Consider the following 23769-nt stretch of genomic DNA (forward strand, 5'->3'; position numbering starts at 1 on the left):
TCAACATCTCCAGGCCCACCTTGAAAGAGGTGAATGTCGCAGTAATGGCAGCAAGTTCCGCTCCTGGTCCTAGCAGAGTACCTTATAGGGTCTACAAGCAGTGCCCAAAGCTACTTGTTCGACTCTGGAAAATTCTGAGGGTGTTTTGGCAGAGAGGGAAAGCGGCTTCCCAATGGATATCAGCTGAGGGGATCTGGATACCCAAAGAAGAGAATGCAAGCACCATCGAGCAGTTTCGTATAATCTCGCTGCTCTGCGTCGAAGGGAAAATCTTCTTCAAGATTGTGTCCCAACGGCTAATGGAGTTCCTCCTGAAGAACGGGTACATAGACACCTCGGTGCAGAAGGGAGTCCCAGGAGTACCTGGTTGCTTAGAACACATAGGAGTGGTGAGCCAGTTGATCCGGTAGGCAAAGGAGACCAGAGGAGACCCTTGCCGTACTCTGGCTGGATCTTACCAACGCCTACGGGTCCATTCCCCACAAGCTGGTCAATGAAGCACTGACAAGACATCATGTGCCAGAGACTATCCGCAACCTCATTCTGGACTACTACAACAGTTTCAGATTGAGAGTTTCGTCAGGAACGGTAACATCTGCCCTGGCAATTGCTAGAGAAGGGCATTATTACCGGCTGCACAATCTCGGTACCACTCTTCGCTCTAGCCATGAACAGGATCGTCAAATCAGCAGAAGTGGAATGTAGGGGTCCCATGTCTAGATCTGGTACTCGGCAGCCACCCATAAGAGCATTTATGGACAACCTAACTGTGACAGCAGCTTCAGTTCTGGGGTGCAGATGGCTTCTCCAGGGGCTCCAACGTCTCATCCTATGGGCAAGGATGAAAGAGACCAGTCAAGAGCTTGGGGAAGATCTTTGACAGCTCCCTGAAGGACACAACCACTCTCCAACCAACCAGGAACGACGTGGCGAACTGGCTCACTGCAGTCGACAAGTCAGGGCTTCAAGGAAAGTACAAAACATGGATTTACCAGCATGGAATCCTGCCAAGGCTTCTCTGGCCCCTTCTCGTATATGAGGTACCCACGACAACGGTAGAAGTACTGGAGAGAGTCAGTTCCTCAGGAGGTGGTTAGGACTCCCAAGGTCCCTAAGTAACATCGTCCTCTACACAGTCATTCCACCAAGCTGCAGCTTCACATCAGCAGCTTATCCGAGGAGTTCAAGGTCACACGTGCCCGGGAGGTCTTGATGTACCAAGATTCCTCTGATGCCAAAGTCTCCTCAGCTGGAATCTGCGTTAAGACAGGAAGGAAATGACAGGCACAGGAAGCGGTGGACAGAGCGGAGGCATGGTGCAAGACGAGGTGCGGGCAGAGATGGTGGAAGTTCGCCTGACGAAGATGGTTGGTATGCAGAGGCAAGGCGCCTGGACTAGGTGGGAGAACGCAGAACAGCACAAGATCACCTGGGCAGAGTTGTGGAGCTCTGAACCACTGCGCATCAAGTTCCTCATCAGTTCATACCATCTCCTTTGTCAGAGCTGGGGAGAAGGCACAACAGCAGCTACGCTCACCAGGTGGGCTCCTCTCCAATGCAAGAGACTGGCACCTCCAAGTGGTCCTGGGAAGACAGCTTAAGTTCCCGAAGCACATCACAACCAATTCACTCCACCCAGACGTGGTGATAACATTGGAGTCGACCAGGCAGGTGAACATAGTGGACCTTACTGTCCCCTGGGAAGACAGATTGGAGGAGGCAAACGAGCGCAAGAGAGCCAAGTATGCAGAGCTGGTGGAGGAGTGCAGGAGCGGCGACTGGAAAGCACGCAGCGAGCCAGTGGAGGTCGGTTGCAGGGGCTTTGCTGGACAGTCGTTGCTCCGAACACTCAAACTTCTTGGAGTTAAAGGACAACTGTGCAGACGAGCCATAAAGAACATCTCCGAAGCTGCCGAAAAAGCCTCACGATGGCGGTGGATCCGGAGGAGGGATCCGTGGAGTAGCACGCCACTTGGACACAGGCCGGGGACTGATCTCCCCCGGCAGGGGTGCCTGGGCGAGGGTGTCTGTTGATTAAAGACCCGAAACACCTGTTGACCCCAGGATCATCACTGATGACGTGTCCAAGTATCACCAGACGGTGTATGTTACAACTGATTAATTTATAATTGTATTGATTGATTGCCTGGCAGGATGACAAATTAGACAAATTATTAGATGATCTTTGGTCTAATAATACAGGTTAAAGCATATCCCTCCCTATACGAGACAAAATACAGTACATGGCATGTGCAACCTACACTCTTAAGAAAAATTGGTTCTAAACGGTACCGAATTAGGGTTATTTGGCTTGTAACAATTGCAGAACGCTTTCTGGTGCTAAATAGAACCCTTTTTGTGAGGTTCCATAAAGAACCATGCTTTAAAAGTGCTAGGACTTACAGTTTATAGGCAGCACTGGCGTTATAAATATACTCATTAATAATAGATATTTTCATTAATATTAGTATAATAATATTATTAATATGATTTTTAAATATAAGTTATTATTAATATTTGTTTTTTACCCCTCTATCTTCCTGGTCTTGTGGCCTCTATTGGGGTTTTATTGTAGCAAAACCAACACTTACAAAAGTTGTTTGGCTGAATGCATTAAATATTAAATAAACATTGACATTGAACATGATAAAGATGTAATGAAGACCAAGTTCCAGTGAAATATCTTCACACTCCGCTATGATGTCTTTCTCACTGCAGATGATGAGGTTATGGTATGTGACAGCATCTGAAATACACAATTGAGTTTATAGAGTGTGTCTTTTCCAGTTGTTTATGAAAAAAAAAATGTTTATGAAGGCCAAAATGAGCAAAAATGGATAGTATGTGAGCCCTTAACAATGTTAAAAGGAAAAAGCATTAATGTTTTTTTTGTGACTGGGTATGTTTATGCATAAAATAATAATAATAAATAATAACAATAATTGTCTGGATCATGTATGCAAGATTTATTCAATGTGACCTTTTTTATGTAATTTCCGCCTGCACCCCATACCTATATAGTGGTATAAGACCCGTGTCTTTTTACAGAAAACCCTAAAATTGCTTAAAACACTTCTGAAAGTGATAAATATTATGTTGTGTGTGATATAATAAACATTTACAATATAAAAAACAGATAAAAAAATAGGCGTTTTTGATTTTTTTGGTTTCATGACATTTATACCACTGTATATTGGTATGGGGAGTTATAAATCTTGCATACATGATACAGACAAAATTCTTTTTTCCAGTATTTTCTGGAATCTAGTGGAAACAGGCCAAACTGCCTGCAGGGTTCTAGAGCACACAGGGCCTGAAGTACACACTTTCAAAACTGAATTTATAACCAAAAAATCAACAAGCGGCTCTTTTGAAAGGGGGGGGGGGGGGTATTACAGCTCAGACAACATATACTTACATTTTTATCACTTTTAGCAGTGGTGTATGTAACTTCAAAGGGTTTCCTTTAAAATGACACCAAAATTGTGTATTTAGACCACTGTATGTGGGTATGGGAAACTTTTCAATTTAGGTAGGCCAAATCCAGGAGGAAATCCCAAAAATGGTCCCAGAGCTAAGAAAGAAATAATTTACCTGTCGAGAGTGTGTTGACAGTCTGTGTAATGGATGGCTGAGCTCCTGAAAATCACTAATGAGGTGGCTTTGACAGTTACAGTTTTTTGAAAAACAAAAAGGAGGGAATAAAGAACCCTAAACTCTAACACAAAGAAACATTTCAGCATATAAAGGGTTCCTCAAGACCATACGGTTAAAATAGAACTGATACTAGGGGAGAGCGGGGCACAACCTAATGCGGGGTAAGTTTAAAACTTTCCACACATGCCAGGATGATGAAACTTATTTACTAGTTGCCATATCAACATTTGCGAATATCAAAAATTGCGCCAAAATATAAAAAATCTTTGGAAGATATCACTGAACATTTATTTAACCATAGCAAAAGTAAATTTCTTACTTAAATTTATTTTTAATTTCTGTTTTTTTTGTGTTTATTTAAAATAAGGCAAATCTGATATTATTGTAATCTTATATCTGTTATTTAAGAGCTGAGATATTTCTTTAATGCTGAACACCAGAAGACACGAGCCACGGTTAAATCCCAGTTGCAGGTGGGGCATGTTGTCACCATGAGAAAACCATGAGAAAAAGGTGAATAATGACTGAGAGTAAATGTTCAGAAATTATGGTAACACTTTACAATAAGGTTGTTAGTTAACATTAGTTAATGCATTAGTTAACATGAACTAACCATGAACAACACCTCTGTTCAGCATTAGTTCATCTTTGTTAACGTTAGTTCATAAAAATCCAGCTGTTCATGGTTTGTTCTTGTTAGTTCACAGTGCATTAACTAATGTTAACAAGACTATAATAATGCATTATAGTAAATGTTGAAATTAACATTAACAAAGATAAATAAATGCTTTATAAGTGCAGTTCATTATTAGTTAACTAATGAACCTTATTGTAAAGTGTTACCGAAATGATACATTTTTATTATGTTTTTAACTACGGATTCTTAAGTGTTGCAAACAAAGGACTACAATGATGTCAACCCAAAATGGCCGCCCTCAATCACTGAATCAGCCAATAGTGAGCCTGCAAGGTTGAGGTCATAAAATCATTTAGTTAAGAATGAAACTTTAATATTTGAACGTATTTTTGAAAACTGCATTGCATTGTGCAAAATTATCAGAAATTAGTATTGATGCAGTGGAATCATTTTCTATTGATATATGTCTCCTCATTTACATTTGGTGCTAAGGTGATGATACTGTACACGGGGCAACTTTTTGAGCAATGTTGCTGGGCAATGTTGCCGTCAACGGGCAACGAGACACAGGGCCCATGACCAATCTAAAGTATCCAGATAGAAATTTGTTGCCCATTCTCAATGGGAAAAGTGCACAAGCAACGATGAATTTAAATAACCATTAAATAACCATTTCACCAAGTAGGCCTACAACCTGTTCCTGGAACAACCAGTCAGATTTGAAGTTTACAGTTAATGTCAAGTGTAGGCTTTAGAGATAAGTTATGAGCAGGGTTATAGGTTTAGGTTAGGAATGTTGTTCCAGAATCAACAAGATATGTTGATCCAGGAACATGTCACAGTTTCCTATCCGTTAGAAACCAGCCTTTTAGCAACAGCACTTTGTTTTGTTTTGACTTTTTAGATTCTTTCATAACTTAACCGTTTTTTTGTGTTTGTTTTTGTAATTTTGTTTATCTATAACCTAAACAATATATAAAAAAATCGAGATAGCCTTCGGTTGTTTATGAATCCCAACTAGTTCCTCTGCAAGTTCAGCTAATGTGCTCATTGGTCCAGTGTGTGGGTGGAGTCAGAGCACTTTGCAGAGGATGCAGAATACGACACCCATCCAGACATGATGCAGGGAACTTGACCGATGAGAAAGATGCATCGCACAACATACATGTAGGCAATATATTAAGAAGTTTTTTTTCCACGCTTATGTTCTATATTTTGCTACAATTGCGCATTCAGAGATGTCCGCCCGCCTCCGCTCCTCTGCCCATCACTGACTGACGTTTCTGCAGACGTTTTCTCGCGGTTCCCGGAATGAACAGCAGAATCATCACTCTGTTTCCAGACAGATTCAAGTGGACCCTGAGGAAACTGTAGGCTAAAACTCGGGCCTCGCAATGGCCAGATCAGCGAACAGAAGCGGTAAGGACGGAGACTCAAGGGTATCTGCTCCCGCGGAGAGAGGCGAGATCAGGGAACTGTCTCTGGAGGAGGTGTTGAAGTCTTATGAGCAGCCCATCAACGAGGAGCAGGCTTGGGCAGTGTGTTTCCAGTGCTGCAGAGAGCTGAGGGCGCCGCCTGGCCGAGAGGCTCTGATCCGGGACCCGTCGTCGATCATCCTGCACCGGGACGGAACCGTCACCGCACATCTGGAGAGCAGCGGTAAGGACTCGACATTCATTTATTTAAAAACTTTCCACGAACTGTACAACGGTGTCCTTCAACAGGCTCAAGAATAACACAGGTTGAAGAGTTTCTTTTTCGTCCCTGAATAGGCTATTTATATTATTCTATTTGACATATGGATTCTGAATGTAGCTATATCTGCAATTAGACTGTAAGTTAATGACATATGACTAATAAAACCCATTTTAAAAAGATTGTTCACATTAATATAATTTAATAAAGTTAGGCATTAATCCAACACTGAGACAGCACTTAAATGCATTGATTTGTCGTATTTGGTTCTTTCAATCCCCATCCAGTCAGATTTTATAGTGTATCTTATTGATTCCTCAAGCATTCTTCTGCATTATGGCTTGCAGAATTTATTATTTATGAAGTGGGTGTTTCTTGTTGTTTTGCTGAAGCCTTTGTCTTATAAACAATGTTTTTGATACAACATGTTTAAACGTGGCTATTGTTTTATTTTAAAATACTAATTTAAAATACTCCTGCAGCAGGAGTGTTGTTGGACTGACAGAGTCTAGCTCCAGGTGGCGCTGCTATGTTTGTTTGTAGGGTTAACCCTCATCCTACACTTGCTTGCATGTGCATGGATTCATGGATTCACAGGCAGAGCCTGGCCGATAAAGCACGGCTTGAATTAACATTTGTCTTGTACACTATAATTTTATTTATATTATATGACATACACTGTAAAAAACACAAATTGAAAAAAAGCTGAAAAGACTGATTTTGTTTTGTTGGTTCAGCAAAAATCCACACTGTAAAAATTTCGTACAACAACAAAAAATCTTAGTACTAATTTCCCTAGCTTTTTCTTGTTGACTCAACTTTTGTTAATAACAGTTATACGAACTGAAAATAAGTTGTCTGTTACACAAAATAATTTTCTTAAAATTTTCTTTTGTCAACTTGACATTATTTGTTTTCTGGAGAGGTGCAACTATTCTGTAACAAATCTTTTGTAGTTGAGCCAATCCAACAATTTGTGTCTATTGGAAACAGAAGTTCTTATTAAGAATTAAGAATTTTTTATTGAAAATGTTTGGTCACCATAAAGTGTTTCCTTTAGTTGGGCAGTTTGACTCTTGTTTTGTTTTTTTAGCCTGACAAGCTCACCATTGACAGGGCTCAATCCGAGGGGCGGGATAAACGGTTGTCTTTCAAATTCCCTCTGTACGCAATTGGATAGCGCCATGAGCACCACAACCACCCAGAGCAAAGAAGGTGAAGCCGAGCAAACGTTAGTTGATAGACTTTCGCCGTATCCAGTCGGCAAAACTTCGAACATATCTTCTTTTCTTAAGAATGACTTCAGTGCCGTTCTTTTCTCAAAGAAAAGCTTAACTCCGAGTCTTCCAGAGTCGCGGCAAAAGTCGATTCAAAAGACTGCTGTTCATCAGCTTCTTTGTTTACGAGTAGCACGCAGAACCTCCGCAACTCTGCCGTGACGTGCCGTCCAGGCCCGTCGCGACAAGGCAGGCAAACCAAGCAATTGCTTGGGGCCCCGAGCTGGCCTGGGGCCCCAAGACAACGACAGGTTAAGAATAAAATGAAACGACAAACTGTGTGAGCGCCCCATTGATAGTCAATGCAGTAAAGTGCAATGACACTGTTATCGGGATCCCCCTTAAGGGGTCACTCTCAGTAGTCGCTGACAGCAGCCAACCACGCGATCTCTGCAGCCGGCAAAATACAAAATCGCTTCGGATTCGAAGCGGAATTTTATGCTTCAGGAAGCCAGAAAGGAAAAAAAAGAGAAAGGAAGAGCAGGATGATAAAAAAACAAGATAGTGGTATGTGATAAATTACACTGGATAAAATAACTCTACTTGTCTTGTACAAAAATGGTGTAAGTTTGCAGCAGGTAGGCTAGCAAAAATATGTTAATGTTAGCTAACTTACCGGCCTGACGGCAAATGCTGCTTGTAACAGTTAGTGCAACTTCTTTTTCGAACAGATGGAATGACATAAGATTGCTATAGCTTTGTAATAGGTTTTGATGAAAGTGGCATAGCATGCTATACTAACTATTATTTATGCTATGCATAAATACGGTAACCTGGAGTTAATATAGCATGCTATATTAACAATTATTACAAACATTATTTAACCAGAAAGAGGCAGAGGAACATGATTTTTTTCATAGCTTATCTTAATGTGCTAGTGTCGGGATATATACGGTAGTGACAGAAATGCAAATATGACATTATTTGTATAAGTTACCAATGGATCTTGAACAGTTACTTTATTCTGTGTGGCAATTTTTACACTGTTACATTTTTAAGTACAGTATCAGGACAACCCACATGTTTTACAGGTACTGTTTATTAACTATTTAACAAGGTATTATAGTCATCTGTATTCTGCAACTTTATAATAACCATCCAGATAATGTTTATAGACAGTTTACAAACCAACTAGTAACCCTTAAAGGGTTAGTTCACCCAAAAATGAAAATTCTGTCATTAATTACTCACCCTCATGTCGTTGGACACCTGTAAGACCTCCGTTCATATTCGGAACACAAATGAAGATATTTTAGTTGAAAGCTGATGGCTGAGAAAGGCTTCAGATAGGCCTCCATTGGCATTCAGTACATTGACACTTCCAAGATCCATGAAAGGCACTTAAAACGTCGTTACAAAGTCCATCTCACCACAGTGACTCTACAATAAGTTTACGATGCGACGACAATAGTTTTTGTGCGCAAAATAAAATCTAAATAACACCTTTAACCAACTTGTTCTCGACTTCCGTGTGTGCCTCCACGACGCATGCGCGAGAATATGACGTAGCGCCGGCGTTCGGGAATCCATGAAATACACACTTTAACCCCATTTTGAGAACTACGCCGAGACCTAAAGCACGATCAATGTAGAATCGAACAGCTTAGACACGCGCGTCTTCCTCTGCTCGTAAACAAATCGCTTCTGGGTCATATGTCCGAACGCCGGATCTGCGTCATATTCTCGCGCATGCGTCGTGGAGGCACAGACGGAAGTCGAGAACAAGTTGGTTAAAGGTGTTATTTTGATTTTTTTTTGCGCACAAAAACTATTGTCGTCACATCGTAAACTTATTGTAGAGCCACTGTGGTGAGATAGACTTTGTAACGACGTTTTAAGTGCCTTTCATGGATCTTGGAAGTGTCAATGTACTGAATGCCAATGGAGGCCTGTCTGAAGCCTTTCTCAGCATCAGCTTTCAACTAAAATATCTTCATTTGTGTTCCGAATATGAACGGAGGTCTTACTGGTGTCCAACGACATGAGGGTGAGTAATTAATGACAGAATTTTCATTTTTGGGTGAACTAACCCTTTAAGTATTCCCAAAGTGTTAGGAATATCTGGTCAGTCTATCTATGTAAATGTAATGTTTATAGATGTTTAAAAAATGGTTACTTAAAGGTTTACACTTTTTTTTTTCAATGATACAGTGGTGTTTTTTGCACGTTTTCAAATTTTATGCTCAGTATATGCAACAACAGTATTTGCACTGTAAACCTTTTTATTTATATAAAGTGTGGGTGAACTTAAACTGTATGGCTATGCTGCGGTTCCTGTAGGCTTTGCGTGTGTGCGGGTGGGGTGGGGTGGTATTGGGGGGGCCTCCATGTCCATTTTGCTTCGGGCCCCCAAATTTCTTCAAACGGCCCTGGTGCCGTCATTATGTTAAGCCCGTCCACCGACTCTACACACGCTGTGATTGGCCTGACCAGAGTTTGTTTTTTCCAGCTCTCAGGTCTACGTTGAGTTGCTAGACTACACTCGCTGCAAAATTAATTTTCTGCCGCTAGGGAATTTTTTTTCAGACACACACACAGACATCAAGAATCAACATATGAATCTCAACAATGGTGACATGTTTCATGCCACAATGCATGCTGGGAGCCATAATTTTAATCGTTTGTTGGCTCCCAGCATGCATTACGGCATGAAGCATGTCACCATTGTTGAGATTCATATGCTGATTCTTGATGTCTGTGTGTGGCAAAATATCCTCCCCCCCATATACAATGTACACCAAAATGGTGATGACCAAATGATTTTCAATAAAATGATTTTCAATAAAAAATTCAACATTTAAACCTGTTAATTCTTAAGAACTTTTGTTTCCAATGGACAACATTTCTTGAATTGGATCAACTACATAAGATTTGTTACAGAATAGTTGCATATCTCCAGAAAACAAATAATAATTTTTATGTCACCGACAACTTATTTTCAGTTCGTATAACTGTTATTTACAAAAGTTGAGTCAACAAAAAAAAAAGCTAGGGGAAATTGGTACTAAGATTTTTTGTTGTTGTACAACCTTAATTTTTTTACAGTGACAAATAATACAACATGACTATCATTTAATTTCCCCCCCTCAATCGCAATGCCACGAACAGTTGTTAAAAAATTTTAAAGGGGGTCTAATGCATTCTGACTTATTTACACTGTTAAAGAGTTGGATTCTCATGCTGGTAAAAAAAAAAAAAAAAAATATTATGAGTTGGACGTATGATGGAGTATTTCTGTGCCAAATACACTCCTTCAGGATTTGAATACGTTTCGGAAAGTTTTTTTTTCTCGAGTATGGCCCTGTTTGACGTCATAAAGGGTGTAATTCCTTGTATGGGCACTTCTCGCGGATGAGCGCACACACACACACACACACACACACACACACACACACACACACACACACACACACACATATCAACCAGAGCGAGAGCAAGAGCGCGCCCAGCAACGAGCTTCGTTCGGTTACAGAAGCCATCGGCAGTGCTGTCATTTTTTTTTTTAGACCACAAAATCAACAATGTCTCTAAAGAAGTGTGTTTTTGGTTGTGTGGGAAAGATAACCTTATTCAGCCTCCCAAATAACCCAGCATTAAGGGAACAGTGGATGCAGTTTGTTTTTCTCCGTCTACTGCATGCCTTCACAAGCTTGGCTGTTTTCGGAAAGAATCGGTATATAGCGTATCTGTCTTTTATAAATCTGCTAAAACTAAAGACTCTTTGGAGATATGAAGGATTCAATACTACTCCTTAGGTACTCAAGATTAACATGAGACTGGCAGAAACTGTGTGTTTTATGCACCCGTTAATCTGGATCAGAATTATCTAGATTTGGAAATCCCATGTTTTGCTATCCAGGATCAGGTAATCCATATAACTTTTGTCTTTCAAAGCAAAATTGGATCAGATCGCCCTGATTGATCTAGCTTTGAGAAGCAACTTTTGTGCTAATCCTGTGTTTTACTGACCCTCATTTGCAAAGCATCCCAGTGTATGCAAAACATATTCGCTCAAACATGTTCTGAAAGCACTCAGTAAACGTGTTTGGAAGGACCTAAATAGGACCAAAAATAACATTCTAGGTTGGTCCCCTAAAGGTCCTGCAAACGTTATGGGAATATAGTGTAAAAACCACTGCACTGAACAAGATATGTTGCAGCGCAAGTCCCAAATGAAATGTCCCCATCTGACTAACAGAGGACCATGTGGGAACGTTCTGTTAATGTCCCAAATGTCCTCTTTGTAATGTTGCCACGTGACCAAAGAATAACTAAAATGGAACGTCCCCCTAAAGTCATATAAGAATCCTTGATCTGTAGCACTTTCATAACCAAAAGAGGACGTGTTAGGAACGCCTCTAATGTTCTATAAAGGTTCGGGATTTTCGTCACCTTTAGAGAACTTTTAGAGAACATGGCACAAGGCTGTGAGAACATCCCCTCCTACGTGGGTTATAAAGAACTCAAAGGTTTTGAGAGTGAATGCAAAGTTTTTGAGGGGAAAGCAAAAGCATTAAAATAAATTTCTCCTCCCATCTCATATTTTTCATACCATGTCCTTTTAGGGGCTCCGTAGCCCCTCGTGTGACCCACAACAAAAACAAACAAATATACATGCAATAACACTTCAAATGAAATGTTATTTTTGTTTGATATTTACAGCTGTTAGGGGATTATTTTATGGTACTGAAATGCTTAACATGCAGCCTAATGTCTACTTTTATTACTGTAATGGTTAAACTAATCAAGAAAGATACAAATATAAATGTGTGTATATATTAAATGATGTATTTTTGACCAATAAAGTTTTATTACATTTTGATTCCCTTTTGCTGGGATTAGAATAATCCTGTTTTTTTTGGATCAAAGGAATCCCAATCTTACTAGAAGGTTTTGAGAAACACATAATGAAGGTTTGATCCATATCAAAACCAAGATTGGATTATGTAATTTGAGATTTTTTTGTTTTTGTGTGAACAACCCATTTTCAAGATCTGATCCAATCTGATAGCTGAAATCTGTTCAGATTTCACTTTTAAACAACTGGGCCCGCAGATCTCTCTGCAAAAGAGTAAGTACAATTTCCTACACAATAACTAAATGAACATGGTTTGCTGAGCCTCACATTTTCTAAACATTCTGTCCTAATGTGTGCAATCACTTGCAAAATGGTTGATTAAATTGTCAAAATTTGTCAGATGTACATGAATATCCCATAAATATCTATGACATGGAATGTTTGTGATGTCAGCTAAATTGGCAAATACTACCTGCCATAGTAATGAAATAGGAATCACAATCAACCAATCAACCAATCAAGTTTGGAAGAATATATACATTTATGGAGCTTGCCTGAATGTCAAGTTTCTATTCTACAGTATATATGACTTTAGAAAAATTAAAAAAATTAACATACAAATGTAAATTTAACAAAGATAAATGCAATATATACATACAAATGTGCATGTTATTTTTCTGTGTGCTCCAGAATTGACTTACCTACTGTTAAAATCTGTATCTAAAAGGCAAAGTTCAGACAAAACTGAAATTCTTTTATAATATAGATGATGCAGTTATTTTAACAACAGTAGCAGTGGTCTTATGGCTTTATTTAAAGGAATTCAATTATTAAAGGATTAAAAGGGATTTTTCGTCTGCCTAATATGTAAAAATTCTATATGTTTTTTGTCACGTCAAATTCAGTTATGATTTACATAAATAATCTAATATTTCCAATTCAAAATGGTGAAATTTCATGTAGTCTCTTGATATTACTGTTGGTCGCTGAACACATTTACCGAAAACCAGTTATTAAATAATAAATGTTTAGCTACTTACATTGTACGACACACTCTTTCACTGCTATAACTAAAGTGTATGCCCACCATCTTTGATTTGATTGGCCATCTCACTCATTCTGACTGTGACGAGCGCTGTTAGTCAAACCTAAAAATTTAACATTTTACTTTTGTCTTCCTAGCAACAAACAGAGCGGTGTGTAATGGAGTTCAGCAGAGCAGCAAGAAAATCAAATATTGGGGGGGACAATTTGGCCTTTTCTAATTATTTGGGGGGACTTGTCCCCCTCAATATCAATGGTGCACTGTAAAAAAAAAAGTTGAGGAAACTTAAAAGTTTAAGGCAACCAGCTGCAGAACATTTTTGAGGTTTCTCAACTTAGGGTCAATTAGTTGTACAAACTTTTTTCATGAATACACTGTAAAAAAAAAAAACGTTGAGAAACTTAAACGTTTAAGGCAACCAGCTCCAGAAAATTTTTGAGTTTTCTCAACTTAGGGTCAGTTAGTTGTACAAACTTTTTTCATGTTAAATAGTTGAATAAACTTTAAAAGCTGAATTTGTCATACAAAACATAAGTTGGATTTTTTACAGTGTAGTTGAATAAACTTTAAAAGATGAATTTGTCATACAAAACATAAGTTGGATTTTTTTACAGTGTGGTTACGGCCCTGCTGTATTATAAAAAGAGCTAAATAAATGAAGGTGACTGAAGGAACGAGAATGCAGCAACTACTAATTATTTGTATCTGTCAGATGACTTTGACCATTTAACTAAACCAGGTTTGTGACAAGTTAACGCGTGGTGCCTTTAGATAATTAGCATATAAAGAGCATTCAATAATAAACAATGTTATAATTTGGAAAATTATTTAACGATGGCAAGGTAAGACAAACAATTTTGAAATTACTAGTTAATTTTTTTTGTGCTAATTTTGATTATTAGATAATACGTTGTTTGTTTTTAGTAGTTTATTATAAATATAAAAATGGTCCATACTTTTCTTAAGAGGTAAACCCTGCACCCCCAGGTTTTCTCAGTCCCAAGGCTTTCCATGTCTTGTAAATAAATAATAGCCTGATAAAAATTCTGATCTTACCTTTTTATGTTCATATCCAGTGGGGAGAATTTTTTTTTCTCCAAATAAATATTGGTAAAAATGATCAGACACCACTACTTTCTCATCTTTGTAGACTATTTTGAGTGTTTACAATTTTTTTATTTGACAAAGTACTGTTCAGAGACAAAGTACAAAGTATTTCCCCCAATGTGGAAATGTATAACTGGACCTCCACTGGGAAGGAAATAGAGAACTTTAATTGAATACCCCTGCTCTAGGTTGTTAAAAAACCTGGTCCTAGATAATACTTTTTTTGTCTTTTTTCCCCCCGGTAAATATCAGCATTCAGCAAATGTGTGAATGTAAGTGTGAATGTACAATCTATAGAAAGAAGATTAATTCCAACTTTCATTACCCCCTATGTTTTCCCTGTGTTTGTCCATGATTTTTTTAAACGATCCTCTGTCTGGCATGATTTGGAATCATGTTTTAAAAACTAAAACTATGATTGGGGTTCTTTATCTCTTCATTTGAGTCACATTTGCTAGGGGAGGAGATCTTAGACAATAATGCCTACCATCCGTAATGCCTACCCAACAACACAGAATTGCTGAGTCGTAATGGGAGACAATGTACAGTCAGCTGATTCACAGACGGATGAGAACACAAGTACTGACTCACAGGTTGCCTCATCATCAATTAAAAATCTTCCCCACACAAAGTTAAGGAGTTCGGTAGAGTCACTTGGATCAAATATGCATGGGTAAAGCTCATCCAATAGTCATTTCCTTCAGCGGGTGGACATAGCGTAACCATCATAGGCCCATCCAGCGCAACCTGCTTCTGCCAGTCCTGGACGCTAGTGAATTTAGAGATTCTAGAGATGAAGATTAAAACAAGAATAAGAACATACAGAATGCTATTGCAAAAGTAAAAACAGCAGACTTCAAATGCCATATCAGAATTATCGTAAATATGCATTTCCTAGTCAGAAATCAGACATGAACAGCCTCTCAACAAGCCATATATGTGACATGAAAACTCTGAGATAATTTTAATACTCGAGTTTCTGAGTTGGGCGGGCCATAATTTTTAAACATCCCAGAAAAGAAAACTATTGCTGTACTGACTGTTAAGTTTTATTTGTTTTTACCACAACTTATACAGTACATTGATTTCTCTTGTCATTACAGTCATGTATATTTATGTATATAACCATTTCTTGCATATTGTATACATTTTACATCAAAAAACATAATTAATTTGACTAAAATTCCAGAATCTTCAGCAAACTGACTGACTATAACATGGTGACTGTACATAATAGCGGATAATGTTTATATCGTTGTCAATGAATGGGATGCTACATTTTATTAAATATCTTCAGTACATTTTAGCTTTAATAAGATTTTCCCAAGGCAATAATGAAATACATTTCTATCCTTTTTAACAACAAAGCACTTGAATATGACAAACTCAAATCGGAAATGTCCGATAGCATGTGAAGGCAGCAGAAGAAAGGTCAAACAGGAAGATACTGTCTCTATTGAGAGTGAGAGACTTGAGACAGTGATCTCACCTGGCCAGATAAAACCAGAGGATATTCACAGGGGTCAACACACGATTTTTCCTTCTTGGGTCAAGGTGGTACGTGTCAAAATAACATCCACATGGATGGCAGCACCCAAGGTTTCCCAGCAGAACATTGGTCAAAGCATTGCACTGCCTCCCCTCCAACTTTTCTCCAACTTTTGATTGACCGGCAACACCCCACAAGAGCTGCAGTTTTGGAGATGCTCTGACCCAGTTATCTAGCCATCACAATTTGGCCCTTGACAAACTCGCTCAAATCCTTTCACTTGCTGCCTAATATATCCCACCCACTAACAGGTGCTGTGATGAAGAGATAATCAGTGTTATTCACTTCACCTCTCAGTGATCATAATGTTATGCCTGATTGGTGTATTATGCACAGTGTTACACTGATCTTGTAGTGCTGTAATTGGTTGAAGTATAAATCATAAAGAAATATCGAAACAGAAATAGTAATGAATACTTGAAAGAACTAGATTGCTGATAGCAAATAGGTGTAGCCCATCTGCTCCAAACATCCATTAAAGACAAAGACAAATACATATGACAATATGAGAAATGTTTAGTATTTCGGTAACACTTAACAAAAACAGGACATGAATAAATAATCATGTACTATACCTGAATTAATAGTTACTTCAACAAAGATATGAACTAAGCATGAACCACTGAAAGCTAGCCTTAACTACGACAGGAGTCATAAATGTTCATGCATGAATAACAGCTGCCTTAACTAATAATACATTAATTAACATTAGGGGCAAACTAAATCAATCAGGCTTTGTAAAAATAAATAAGAAGTACTCTGAATTTGAATTAAACGCAATTTAATAATATCATAATCTGCCATCTCCAGCCTTGTGGTAAATTATTGGAATGGCACATGATTATTTAGCCATTAATTACACAGATCGCTACATAGCTACTTTTCTTCCCGGAACTACAGTATGTAGGGTTTGTTTCTGGTGGGACAATCATTAGTGCATTTTAATCTTATAATAAATGCTGACTGCTTCGGTGAACTGATTTAATAATTAAAGGTGCTGTATGCAAGTTTTTGACTGCACTAAAGCATAAAAATACCTCAATATGTTTGCAGATATTTAGGAAACATGCTGAGTTCACATACTCGTTTCTCTGAAAAACAATGCTACAGCCAGTTATTCTACTTTGAAATGTGCGTTGCGCGTTGGAATGCCTGTTTTTGTTTTGGTCTGTTTGTTTGTTGGCCAGAGGAGAACTGGCACCCCAACTGAGCCTGGTTTCTCCCAAGGTTTTTTTCTCTATTCTGTCACCTGATAGAGTTTGGGTTCCTTGCCACCGTCGCCTCTGTTGCCTTTAACTTTTGGCTTGCTTAGTTGGGGACACTAGATATTCAACTATATTATTGATCTGCCCAGATTGACACTATATAATAATTGAACTGAGCTGGATGACATCAGCGTTTTCTCCAGAGCGGCTGTACAGCCGAATCAAATTCTGTTGCATGATTTTCCTGTTATCACTATGAAGCTGCTTTGAAACAATCTGCATTGTAAAAAGCACTATATAAATAAAGGTGACTTGACTTGACTGTGCGATAACGCACGTTGCCAATTGGCGGAAAACATAGGGTATTGCTGCCATGGAAACCAGCAAACAAACTGGGTCAGAGATTGCAGATTCTACCCGACCTAAAAAGCCTCGGCATCCATCTAAAAATCTCTTTAAACAGAAACGCATTAAAATGCGGCTAAATCAACACATCAACTTACACTTAAAGACATGTTTGCATGGACACTATGGCTGCGTCCGAAAACCTAAGCAGCTAACTCGCTGCTTTATCAGACAATGACTTGTGAAAGAATGGGTCGCTCTCAGGAGCTCAGTGAATTCAAGTGTGGTACCGTGATAGGTTGCCACCTGTGCAATAAGTTCCTTTGTCAAATTTCCTCACTACTAAATATTCCACCGTCAACTCTTAGTGGTATTGTAATATTATAACAAAGTGGAAGCAATTGGGAACAGCAGCAACTCAGGCCACGTAAAATCACAGAGCGGAGCCAGCACAGGTTGAGGCGCACAGTGCGCAGAAGTCGCCAACTTTCTGCAGTCAATAGCTACAGACCTCCAAACTTCGTGTGGTGTTCAGATTAGCTCAAGAACAGTGTGTAGAGAGCTTCATGGAATAGGTTTCCATGGCCGAGCAGCTGCGTCTAAGCCTTACATCACCAAGTGCAATGCAAAGAGCCGGAGTTGTGTAAAGTATGCCGCCACTGGACTCTAGAGCAGCGGAGACGTGTTCTCTAGAGTGACCAATCACGCTTCTCTGTCTGGCAATCCGATGGACGAGTCTGGGTTTGGCGGTTGCCAGGAGAACGGTACTTGCCTGACTGCATTGTGCCAAGGGTAAAGTTTGGACGAGGAGGGATTATGGTGTGGGGGTTGTTTTTCAGGGGTTGGGCTTGGCCCCTTAGTTCGAGTGAAAGGAATTCTTAATGCTTCAGCATACCAAGACATTTTGGACAACTTCATGCTCCCAACTTTGTGGGAACAGTTTGGGGATGGCCCCTTCCTGTTCAAACATGACTGTGCACCAGTGCACAAAGCAAGGTCCATAAAGACATAGATAAGCGAGTTTGGTATTGAGGAACTTGACTGGCCTGCTCAGAGTCCTGACCTCAACTGATAGATAACCTTTGGAATGATTTAGAGCGGAGACTTGAACCAAGTCCATATATGTTTAATTATATAAATAAGGATTCTAAGTGTATATGTTTATTCATATTTTAGTTAATGATTTGTTAGTGCATCTATAGCCACTTTTCCACCGTCGAGCCGAACGGTTCTTAATGGTAAGGAACAGTTCCAGTTGTGTTTCACTTGAGCCTGGTACGGCACGGCACGATTACAAAACGTTCTTGGTCCGGAATTCTCGGCACGGTTGTCTGAATCGTGCTGGTAGAATCTGTGAAGTGAAGTTGGCTGTAGTAAGGTTTTCAAATAGTGAAGGAAGGAAGAAGACAGGGTCGGCTTGACAGTGACTCGAGGTAAACTTTATTTCTTCTTAGTAGATCCAACAAAACATAAATTTGCGCTGCTGGCGCTCACAATAACTCAGTTTTTCTCAGTAATACGTTCAGGTGCTCCCCAAAGTTTTCTCAGTCTCTCTCATGTGCCACTAGTCTCCAGTCGGCCTCTCTCTGCCGCTTCTCCTCTCCCAGGTGGCTTTATACGGTCTCTCCATGCCCGTTACTGAAACAAGACACAGGTGTTTGTCATTTGCACTTGACCCACTTATGCCGCACTTGTCTCCCAACCAGTGTTGCCAAATAGAGCTGATGGTTTCCAGCCCAAAACCGGTCCAAAACCCGCCCAAACGCACACAAAACTGCCCAAAATATTTGATCAATATTTAGTTATTTTAACTGCCACGATTGCTGTACCATAGCTACAAATGACAAACACCAACACCAACAGTCAACCACAATAACAAAATGACAACACAACCTGTAATAAATATGTGGGTATCATAGTTTTCTATGATAAAGCCTGCCCCCTTGTGGTGACAATAATAATGTTTTGGGCTCAGTTCATGTTCAGACGCAATTTGAACCGATAGAGTGAAGTGATTTGTCTGTCAGCATCGTGTTAATTCATACACACACAATGCACTTTTATGGTGTAGATTTAAAATGTTTTGCAATAATTTAAATATCCAATGTTTAATTTGTTATATATAATGCAATATGGCTGCCGTCGCATCATCCAGGTGGATGCTGCACATTGGTGGTGGTTGAGGAGATTCCCCCCTTCTATATTTAAAGCGCTTTGAGTGCCCAGAAAAGCGCTAAATAAATGTAACAAATTATTATTATTATATTAATAAGTTATATATGTATTTAAATTACACTCATCTAAAGGATTATTAGGAACACCTGTTCAATTTCTCATTAATGCAATTATCTAATCAACCAATCACATGGCAGTTGCTTCAATGCATTTAGGGGTGTGGTCCTGGTCAAGACAATCTCCTGAACTCCAAACTGAATGTCAGAATGGGAAAGAAAGGAGATTTAAGCAATTTTGAGCGTGGCATGGTTGTTGGTGCCAGACGGGCCGGTCTGAGTATTTCACAATCTGCTCAGTTACTGGGATTTTCACGCACAACCATTTCTAGGGTTTACAAAGAATGATGTGAAAAGGGAAAAACATCCAGTATGCGGCAGTCCTGTGGGCGAAAATGCCTTGTTGATGCTAGAGATCAGAGGAGAATGGGCCGACTGATTCAAGCTGATAGAAGAGCAACTTTGACTGAAATAACCACTCGTTACAACCGAGGTATGCAGCAAAGCATTTGTGACGCCACAACACGCACAACCTTGAGGCGGATGGGCTACAACAGCAGAAGACCCCACCGGGTACCACTCATCTCCACTACAAATAGGAAAAAGAGGCTACAATTTGCACGAGCTCACCAAAATTGGACCGTTGAAGACTGGAAAAATGTTGCCTGGTCTGATGAGTCTCGATTTCTGTTTTCATTCAGATGGTAGAGTCAGAATTTGGCGTAAACAGAATGAGAACATGGATCCATCATGCCTTGTTGCCACAGTGCAGGCTGGTGGTGGTGGTGTAATGGTGTGGGGGATGTTTTTTTGGCACACTTTAGGCCCCTTAGTGCCTATTGGGCATCGTTTAAATGCCACGGCCTACTTTCTGACCATGCCCATCCCTTTATGACCACCATGTACCCATCCTCTGATGGCTACTTCCAGCAGGATAATGCACCATGTCACAAAGCTCGAATCATTTCAAATTGGTTTCTTGAACATGACAATGAGTTCACTGAACTAAAATGGCCCCCACAGTCACCAGATCTCAACCCAATAGAGCATCTTTGGGATGTGGTGGAACGGGAGCTTCGTGCCCTGGATGTGCATCCCACAAATCTCCATCAACTGCAAGATGCTGTCCTATCAATATGGGCCAACATTTCTAAAGAATGCTTTCAGCACCTTGTTGAATCAATGCCACGTAGAATTAAGGCAGTTCTGAAGGAGAAAGGGGGTCAAACACAGTATTAGTATGGTGTTCCTAATAATCCTTTAGGTGAGTGTATATGATGTATTTTAATTATTGTTATTAGTACTACTACATTTTACTCCTGAAAAACGGCTGTAGGCCTACCCTATGTGTGTGTAAAAGAGAGAGCGAGATATCTTGCCTTTAAATGCAGAACAGTAACAGGCTGTCGGTTGTAACTTGACCGGATGCTGAAGAACACAGCGGATCTGAATGCAACTTTTTAGAACTATATACAGTCTGGCTGAGCTGTCTAGTACATGGATGGCGTCAAACTTTCCCAACAACTGTTGGGGAGGATGGAATGTAGCCGATGGCCAACCCTGAGCGCACATCCATTAAACTCGAAAGGATCGGCAGTCCCATTCGATTTCTAGTGTCATCTTAGAGCAGTGTGACTTGCAAAAATGCTCTTTCAACCGGAGTGTTGGATATGGGGAGAGTGAGGATTTTAATTGCACCTAGTGCTAAATCATGAAAGCAGTGGTTTCCTCCAGCATCTTGAAAAGATTCTACCTCTAGCCAAAACGCATCAATGGTTAAGTGAGGTGAGAACCCTGCTGAGGACACATTTCTCCACTGAGTCTCAAGTAAATCTGGTGAGCCTGAAAATAACTCCTTAGGCAGCTCTCGGAAGGATGATTTGTTTGACACAACAGAAGCTTCCACAGCAACTCCAAGGATGCAGGCAAACGCGTTTGATACTGGGCCAGGAGTTCTTTTAAGAGATCTATACAGCGTGTTAAGACTACCTGCTTTTTCTCAGGTGACAGAGTGCTCGCCTCTAACTTCTGACTGAATGTGGTCCCCAGGTCAGCATCTTTAGGTGAGAGGTATATACTGGAGGATTTTAGTTCCTGAGTTGTTGTTCGTTATTCGTATGAAATCGCTCGGCTTGATTATACGTCTCAGTGTTGACATGTACAGCCGGTTCCGGAAAACTGCAAGGCAATTAGCGGTCTCTAACTGAAAACAGCTTTGATTTCCAGCAGTAAAGGACAGAGAAATTGCAGGTAAATGCTGTGGGTCTTGTCTTTGTACATTTCACTCTGCTGCAGAGCAGTGTTCAGAGCTTGCTGCTACACTGAAATGTAAAGTAAGTGCATCTTCTTGATCAAGGATTCTGTCAAGGCAATCTGCTGTCACTAACCAGCGAGTGGAACTTGGAGAAAGCATTTTCAAAGGACATCCTCCGCTGTAAAGAGTTCGGTAGTCATTCTGACGCTTAGATGAATGTGCAAGCCAGTTGTAAGTCTTCCTGATCATGTAGTCAATATTGCTAGGGAGCTGCTGCATTGCCTTGTGAGCTACAATGTCCAGGAAATGGCATACACATTTGATTAATTGTAAATTAGACTATTTCTGTTTGAGCAACGTATACACGGAATGATTTCTCCCCACCATTACTCTTGCTCCATCTGTTGCTATGCCAACCATGTTTGCTATATCCAGCGCGTTAGCTTGCAGAAAGCCGATGATAGCATCCCCAATCTCATTAGCATTAGCATCCAAAAGTTCGACAAGTCCCAGGTAAGTGCTCACACACCGATTGAGTTTCTTTGAACGATATTTTACACATATGCAAAGTAACTTGTTTACAGTAATGTCGGTTGTTTCGTCCAAGTAAAGGGAGTATGGCGAGTCACCAATGTCCTGTTGAAGTTGTTTTCTAAAATATGGCGCAAGAACTGACTTAATGACAGCCGTACATTTGGTTCTGTGCATCTGGAATGCTCCGACCTCATCCTTCAGTATGTCTGATAAGTCGTCCACGGCATTAAAGGAACTGTATGTAAGAAATGTATCTCAATTAATCATAAAATGGCCCTGATATGTCACTAGACATTAAGAAATCATGTTAATTTCAAATACTTATATCACTGACAACAGTTGTCATTTTAAAAGTGAAGTTGCAGCCCTCTTGTTGATGTTGACATGTTGTGTTTTGGCCTGAAGCGCCACCCTCCACCTATCTACCAATCACGAAGTCAGTAGTGTTTCGGCATCCGGGTTGCCAGCTCTAGTTACCACAGCTACAGCTACAAACTTTTTGGATAAAAAATGTCTAACTTTACGAAACCTAAAAGACCTCGTTATGAATCAGAAAAACGTTGTGACAATGTCTGAAATAAAACAAGGATTTGTATAGGACATCCCTTTGAAAGATGGAGACGGCTGAAAACGGAGAAGTATTTGAAGACAGACGCCAACGTTGCTAATTTCCTCAAGGACAGGTAAGGTTCATCTGGCTAACAATATTTTGGAAATGGACATTTCAAATACTCATGACAGTCGAACAAAGTTATGCATGTTCGTGCAAAGTATAACGTTAGGTTAGCGCATATGGAGGAGGTGGGTCATTGAATTATCATTATGCTGAGATGCTGAGGAAAACAACATTAGCACGCCCATTATGGCAATGTGAAAACATATATGAGACAGTAGCCTAACGTTACCTTGGTAAAAATGATTCCTTATTCGTTCTTCGCATATATAGTGGACAACACATGCTGCAAGTTGAGCTGTATGACATAGTGACTTAGGCTTGGGCTTGTAACTTACTTACGTTAATGACAGATACCTACCGTTACAAGTTAGACTAATAGTAACGTTAACTAACTGTTCTAACAATGTACTGTCACATACGAGCGTTCATATTTACGATTATATTTGGCTAATTGCCATTAGTACATTTTTCCGATACATAATTACTTCACAAAACATCTCTCATGAAGCATAAACATAATTAACAGAAGAAAAAAAAAAACTTGCTGTGTAGGACTCGTCAGTCGTCACTTGCCATTGGAAGCTCCTTGTAGCAGCCTACGTTCCTGCAGGATCCTGCAGCCCAGAGCCATATAATATAATATAATAATTATAGCCATATAATAATTTTCAACGGCTTTGCTGCAGCCTATCTGGCAACCTCGAGTCAGGGGGCTGGGGGAGAGGGGATACACAGTAATTTGAAAGTGATTGCAGTACC

General features: G+C 39.8%; 1 protein-coding gene across 1 annotated transcript in view; it reads left to right on the top strand.

Moving 5' to 3' along the window:
* The first annotated feature begins 5371 nt into the window (after positions 1-5371).
* Positions 5372-23769, top strand: part of spire2 (spire-type actin nucleation factor 2) — a 77118-nt gene continuing 58720 nt past the window's right edge. The window contains exon 1 of the mRNA XM_079809683.1: positions 5372-5953. Within this exon, the coding sequence (XP_079665809.1) occupies positions 5689-5953 (265 nt within the window). The 5' untranslated portion in view covers positions 5372-5688. The remainder of the gene's footprint in view (positions 5954-23769) is intronic.

This window comes from Gobio gobio, assembly GCF_949357685.1.
Source record: "Gobio gobio genome assembly, chromosome: 25".
Taxonomy (NCBI): domain Eukaryota; kingdom Metazoa; phylum Chordata; class Actinopteri; order Cypriniformes; family Gobionidae; genus Gobio; species Gobio gobio.